Source organism: Phocoena sinus, chromosome 8 (assembly GCF_008692025.1).
Source record: "Phocoena sinus isolate mPhoSin1 chromosome 8, mPhoSin1.pri, whole genome shotgun sequence".
Lineage (NCBI taxonomy): Eukaryota > Metazoa > Chordata > Mammalia > Artiodactyla > Phocoenidae > Phocoena > Phocoena sinus.
Genome location: NC_045770.1, coordinates 18,474,647 through 18,482,159, shown reverse-complemented (window position 1 = coordinate 18,482,159; position 7,513 = coordinate 18,474,647). Strand labels below are relative to the sequence as shown.

The 7,513-nt window shown below is 38.3% G+C and overlaps 1 protein-coding gene across 3 annotated transcripts in view; it reads right to left on the bottom strand.

Moving 5' to 3' along the window:
• Nucleotides 1-1,163: 1,163 nt before the first annotated feature.
• Nucleotides 1,164-7,513, bottom strand: part of ZW10 (zw10 kinetochore protein) — a 32,673-nt gene continuing 26,323 nt past the window's right edge. For 2 of the 3 annotated variants that reach the window (XM_032641363.1, XM_032641364.1), the window contains 5 exons: nt 7,105-7,274; nt 6,136-6,266; nt 5,434-5,565; nt 4,457-4,659; nt 1,164-1,771 (listed from right to left, as the gene is read on the bottom strand). In XM_032641363.1, the coding sequence (XP_032497254.1) occupies nt 1,651-1,771; nt 4,457-4,659; nt 5,434-5,565; nt 6,136-6,266; nt 7,105-7,274 (757 nt within the window). In that variant the 3' untranslated portion in view covers nt 1,164-1,650. Of the gene's footprint in view, nt 1,772-4,456; nt 4,660-5,433; nt 5,566-6,135; nt 7,275-7,513 lie in introns of all 3 variants that reach the window. The other variant, XR_004351182.1, reaches the window with a different exon arrangement.

Below are 7,513 nucleotides of genomic sequence, written 5' to 3'. Positions count from 1 at the left end.
TGCTATGTGTGTAACAGTCCTGCAGGGCATTTAGTTCAGTTCTGTTCTTCGTTCCCCATCCCCTCAATTGCTGAAAAAAGAATGCTAGCTGAAATGGTGTGGATTTTCCAAAACAGGTATTTTCTTCACCTGTGCAAAGGGTCCCTTCCCCCTCTCAAGAAAGATAACTACTTTGTTCTCAAAAAACTAAAGTTGGTTCAGGCAAGTCTTTTTTCTGTGCGTTCTCATAGTAGGATATGCTGAGTATACACAGACAGGTTGTCACTAACCACAGCTGAGTTCTCTTATAAAAAGAAACCAATCTTCTTTCTAATTCATTCTTCTATGACCCCTAAATAGGTAAAAGAAAAACTAAGCAACCAGAATGTAGGGGCTGAGCTCAAACTAAGAACAAGAAGGTGAAGGCGGAATGTGTGCCAGGGATCAGGGGTTGAAGCCTAAGGAAGCAGGCCCACTGTGCTGAAAACATCCTCCAGACAGCATCTCCTCCAAGGCACACAAAGATCGATCGCACTCTTTACCCTCTTTTCACAAGCGGAATTCCACATTTCAGGGTGAAGAGAAACAATCCAGAGTCCTACCGAGAATGATTTTAATAGAATATAAACCTCCAATGGCCGCAAAGAGTTAAAAACACAGAAAGTTGAGCTGAAGGATTACCCACATCCACCAAATAAAAGATTAGGCTACCGAACCCAGAGTTAGCATCTCATGGCACATACATACCGAAGGAACACTGACATTTAAAAGCTTTGCCATTTGATAAGGTACAGAAAACAGGGAATTTGAGAAGACAAAAAAAAAAAAAAAAAATCCAACCAATAAAATAGAATTTAGCCCGGGAATTCCCTGGCAGTCCAGTGGTTAGGACTCCTTGCTTTCACTGCTGAGGGCCCAGGTTCAATCCCTGGTAGGAGAACTAAGATCCTGCAAGCCACGTGGCTCAGCCAGAAAAAATATATAATTTAGTTGAAATAGCAAAAAGTGCCAAAACTTTACACTGAAAGAAATGTTAAATTATCAGATAGTGTCATGAAGAAAGACGGTAAGTCATTGAGTCCTCTGTGAGGATCATAAATGTCGATAAAAAGAATGGCACAAAAGATAGGAAAACTTGATGGTCTCTTTTGTCAAAGTTCCCATGTTATTAAAGACACTCACCCTTAACTCTGAAAAGCATTATTTATTGGAAAGAAATATTGAAGGAAGTCTTCTTAATTCCTGCAAGATCAATTTATGGTTCCCTTGCCCTCCAAAATATATCTCCCATCTCTCACAAATTCTTTATCCTGACTCTTGGAATGATCTGGATTCCTTGATCCAAGGCCAGGGCTTATATTTTCAATGGATACAGTGCCCAGAGGGCCCTGGAAGCAACATGAAACAATGTCACCCTATAGTTTCTTATTAAGGGAGGGTGGCTAAAAAGTCAACAAATTGAGGTGCTTCATTTGACATCTGATCCTAACAACCAGTTCTTCAACAAAGCCTCATACAGGCCAGGAGGTAAGGCGTTCTTAGGTGAAATCAAGCTTCCATGATATATCAGTTCACCAAAACCAACGGGTGATTCCAAGAAGTCTTTAAAGACTAATAACACCAAGAAAGGAATCCACCTGCTCAAGACACGGCTTTCTCAGGAAGATGGAGCTATTTAATCTTGGCAAGGGCAGCTGCTCTTCTTTCTGTGTTCTGGAACAAGGCACGAATTAAAGCTTTTACTTCACTGGAAGAGAACGCAGCTGCCAAGGGCCCTTTTCCATCTGCCCACCTGCAAAATGAAAAACACAATTTCTATTTCCTATTAAGTATAAGCCAGATTTTTAAATTGCGTATTTGATCCCAAGAGTGTATTTGTTTAAAATGGAAATAAAACAAGTTCTGGCATTCTTCCCCTTCTTTACGAATCTACCAGTCAGTATCTTTGACATCTTCTACTTCTTGGCTGCATTTTGGTAACAGCATAGACAGACGAAGAGCCCAAGTTAGGAAGATAAAACTGTTCTCCCTCATTCTATACTCACTAAGCCCGTTTGAACTTGACAATTACGACCACATCCTCACATGGTTATATAGAGTAATGGGATCTGTAACTACTTTAAAAAGTGAACCACAGGCAACACATTTTAACTGACAAAGGATAAGTATAAAAAATACATATGAAATCACAAACAACCCCGTAGAATAAAGGGTAAAAAATATGAATAGCTCAGAGATACAGAGAACAAAGCAGTGGTTATCAGTGGGGAGACGGAAGCGGGGAGGGGGAGTTTAGAGGTAGGGGACTAAGAGGTACAAACTATTGTGTATAAAATAAGCCCCAAGGCTATAACAGGAAATATAGCCAATAATAACTATAAAGAGAGTGACTCACTATATCGTATGCCTGTAACTGAATAATACTGTGCATCAGCTATACTTCCAAAAGAAAAACACACAGAGTCCCAATCTAAAAAAATATAAACAGGCATTTTACAATAGAAGAAAAATCATCACTACAAAGATGCTCAATGTCATTAGAACTTAGGGAAATACAAATTAAAATGACAATGAGCTACCATTTCACAGCAACTAGACTAGCAAAAATTTTAAAGTCTGATAATACCAAATACTGGTGAAAATGTGAAGCAACAGGATAAACCATGAAATATGCATCTATAAAATAAATACGTCACAGGCAGGGATGTAACATACACACGAGGAATATAGTCAATAATATTGTAACAACTTCGGTGATGGATGGTAACTGATCTTACTGCTGTGATCTTTTCATAATGTATAAAAATATCAAATCACTATGTTGTACACCTGAAACTAATATAATATTGTATGTTAATTATAACTCAGTTTTTTAAAAAAATTATGAAATATTTATATAATGGAATATGATACAGCAGTGAAAACGAACTGCAGCTACAGATACCTTCACGAAAGAATTTTCTGAATAAAAGAAGCAAGTTATAGAAGACTCCATTTAGGGATATGTGCAAATGTGGTAAAACTATAAAGAAAAGCAAGGAGATAAATAACACAAAATTCAAGATAGTGGTTACCCCTCTGGCGAGGACGATTTAGAAAAGGGTACATAAGGGTCTTCAAAGGTAGCGGTAATATTTTTAAGCTGAGCAATAGGTACATGAACATTTATTTCACTCTTTTTCTTTAAACTGTGAATATATGTTATATATACTGTACTCTTTCACATGTATATTTTATAATTTTTAAATGTTTAAACTACACAACTGGAGATAGTTTCCTTGGTAAAAAAATTTTTCTCAATTAGTTATCATCCTTATATTTACTGAAATCTCTAGGAGGAAAAAAAATCTTCCTAGGCAGAAGAAAAGAAGCTGAGATATATCAGTATTGTAATTTTTCTCATAACGAAGAATTAACGATCATTCTTGGGTTGCAAGAGGGCCCTTTAACAGCCGAAAGAAAAATTCTTATCTGCTGCCCTCTGGAGTCTTACCTGAAGACATAACTCACTAAGGACTTGTAAATAACAAATGAATAAATCAAATTTTATACTAAATGTAGTTAGAGGTATTTTGATGTGATTTTTTTTTTTTCAAGCAAAAAATCTCATTTACCTTGTTTTAGAATGGATAGTATTTGCTGGGAACAACTCAGACACATCTAGGACAACTAGTCTAATGTAATTGGGCATCTATAATAAACCAAGCCAAAGCAGACAGACAAGTAGCTATAGGGATGGATATGGACCTTAATGCCTATTCAGTGAGTTCCCTATACAAGGTATGCATGCTTGTTAAAAATATACCAAGACAATAATAAAAGCGTCCAAGGATGTATAACTAGCCCACATCTATCCAGTTTTTGCGTAGTATTAATGACCTTCACACACTCAGTATGATACGACATAGCATACAATTACAGAGCACAGCAACATTAACTGATGGTATTGAGAGAAAACATCATCTACTATATTTAAGAAAAGATGAATCCTTTCTACGTGTGTGGTGCTGAATCTCTAAAACTACTTTACTCCCTGTAGAAAAACTGCCGGTCAATCAAACAATGGTTTGATGCTGAATATCCTTACAGATAAAAGTCACTTCTCTGTTAACATATCAAAGCCAATCTTAAAATGCATCCACTGTTGATTAAAATGGGCAAGAATTTCCATCCAAGGTGCCAGATGGTTGTACTCCTTGTAAGTGCAAGAGGTACAAGATCATACGTACAGCATGACAAAACAACGTGCTCAAGACCAAAACAATAGAAACAAGAAGTCTTCACGCTATCAAATATGAGAAAATGGTCATGAGATCCACACTACGATAGACCATGCAAAGGCCCCACCTACTGCTACTCAATATGAAACTTTCTTGAGTAATATTAAGAAACAGAGAGAAGCACTGCTCTCAATGGCACTAATACTCTATTACAGCTGTGAAGAGATATATAAATCCTATAGAAGGATTTTACCCACCGATCCCCAATTTCTTGCAGGCTGGCTTGTAACATTATCATCAATTCTTTGAATGGCATCCATTTTGGCACGTAGACCGGAACCTCTTCTTGATATTTCTTGTTCTTGTTTTCTTCAGACAGAGGTGCAAATACTTGAGGTCCTTCATCCATCACTGTTTTGCATAAGGAATACAATCTATCACCATCTTCAGTAGAGATGTCCTGATTTTGCACAAAGGGAACACAACAGAACAGAATTGGGCCAGCTTAGCAGTAAGTAAAAAGCAGATCTTTGGTGTAAACTATTCAGGGGGTCAGCCACAGCAAGATGTTTTCCAACCAATTTAGCACACCTTACTAGACACTAGATTTCATCAGTTCTGACAACACTCCTAAAGCTAGAATGACACAAAATATGTTTCAACAGATTGTCGGTAATTCAGTTTGCCTGCATGAAAAAATCCATTTCTCCAATAGAATGTGGTGCAGTTTGCTGCAAAGCAGGGAGTGTTATCACAAGGGTTTAGCCAATCTATACTTCAGAGGTATCAGCCGGCAGAGTCCAGGCAACTTTCCTGTAGGATCACACGTGTGTGTTGGTAAAGTGGTACCTGCACAAGGCTGCATTTCACTTTACTAAATTATTTAGTTCACGTACACGTTAAGTATATATGACTTCATACTTTACATTTTGGGAGCACTGCCCCATTTCCAACTTCCTCATTCATAATTTACACAGATGCTAGATGGAGAAGCAGCATAATCTTGCTTTCTTGAACAGGTATGAAAGATAGAGATTAGCAACTCTCCAGCAAAACAGAATTAAGACGAAAGTGAAAAAAATAACAGTATAATGAGCTAGACATGAAACATGAACAATTTCTTCTACCATCTGTGTTGACTAAAGATGAGACTTCAACATCACTTCCTTAGGAAAGTGACAATCTGGAACAAGAACTGCATCTCAAGTCTGGTGAGACATCGAATGGCCCTTACCTCTAGGGCAGTGATTCTGCCAATGATCTCAGAAATTGTTGTACTGAGTAAAGTCCCCATAGCCTTGCAATATATGTTCACTGGCAGGACATCCTGCCACACAATTCCAAGTCTCTTCAGTTGGTGCAATACCTGTCAGAAGAATACAGATATTTACATGGAAGAGAGATTGTTACAACTCACATTTTTCTAGATTTACATTTACTGTGTGACTGCTTGTGTGTGTGTGTGTGTGTGTGTATGGGAGAAGAGGTGTTATATAACGGTGAGGTAAAGTAATCAAGAACATGTGCTTCTTGAAATTTCACCCTAGTGATATCTCTGCTAGATGAAAAACTGACTTATTCTGAGGATGGGAAAACTAGTAAAAAGATAAGTCACTTAGGAGAGAGAGGCATTTTTCTAAGATGAAAGCTAGTATTTCAAATTTCCCAAACCTAAGTTCATGGGTTAAATACTTGCTATGACAGACTTATTATTCCCATCACTAGTGGCTTGATGGGAAGATAGCTTCCTGTTGACTTGGTGGGGTAGGGGAAGGGAAAGATCGTATACAAGACTGTAAAGGTAGCCACATTTTCCAATGGGAGTTCTGGGGCATGAACTGAGCTACCTGTTACATACTCTTTGCTGCTTAAAAAACAAGGTGGGGGAGCATCTAAAGGAAGAGTACAAATTCCAGAGGGAACAACAGCCTCCCACCTGTCGGACTGCTTTACTTGCTGCAGAATAATTGTCCTCATCGTCCATGTTTGAAAAGTTTCTAGCACTTGATAATCTTTCCAGAAGTTCTCCTTTCTGTGCCCGCATTTGGGCCAAAAAACACTCTGTCCCTATAATAAGAAAAGAGAATAAAGAATTCTAAAAGCTGTTCAATTACACAATGCAAAACCAGGGTGGAAGAGGAGACACAAGCATGAACCAAATATCAGATTCTGCCTATTTGAAAACAACTGCTTGTTAGATAACATCATAAGGTTGCCCTAAGGTTACTGGAAGCATCACTGCTAATACATTAGCCGGTCCCTCCAAGCCCACCCTCAGGATAGTAAGTCTTTTCCAACAGTTTGTCCAGAGTCAGATAAGAAAAACTGCTTATACAGTAGAAGTAACTGCTTATTTTTCTGATATATCTACACCACCTAAGGGAAAAGTCAGGAATTGAAAAGCTAAGTAAATCATATAGATTCTCTGCTTTTCTTAGGCTATCATTACTGACTTACCCCACATTTCTTTTGATTTTTAATAATCAGAAGTAAAGCTAAAGGAGGTATAAGAGGTATAAGCTAGTTTGAGGTTTTGCAAAAGAATAAGCACTGTCATGAGTGAGCTCTTACCAACAACGCTGACAGAATGGTCACACTACATCTTAGTTATGTGTCGCTCCACTGACATAACTCTGATTTGGTGAATTCACTGCACACCAGCAATGCAGTCTGGAACACTAATGTACCATGAAATCACGTCATGAAAAAGTAATGCTTTCAAAAGACTGCATTCACTTTATAAAACTAAATAACTGGGAACGCCTGCAAATTAAATGCCCTCCCACTTTCCAGTACAGCTCAGGACCACCACCTAATTTCTAACTGCTGCATTCATAAATTACAAAGATACTAGTCTGATAAGCTGCGTTATCAATATGCTTCCTAAATTTAAAGGATCAGTTACCAAGTCTCCTGAAGCCAGGTACAAGATCCACAAAAGTAGTAGTGCCATCACGCAGAATGGGGGCAAGACGTAATCTGAACTGATGGCCGAGGGTCAGCAAGTGGTGAGCAATATACATACAGTTGTTGAGGTGAATGGCAGCCAACTGGGGCAGTTTTTGAAGGTTCTCCCTAGGTCAGGAGGAAGCGTAGGAAAAGAAAGAAATCTCCTGTTACTGAAGTTGGGGTTGATGAAAAGTTACCCTTTTAACGTATTTCTAGGTGCTAATCACTGTCTACTGTATAAATGCTGTACATAACAAGGCATAACCTCAGCACACCCACTCAGTCACTGAGGTTGTTCTGCCTGCATGGGACCTTATCCTTTAAAACTATCCTGGTGATTAACAGAAAACAACAAGGGAATCAAG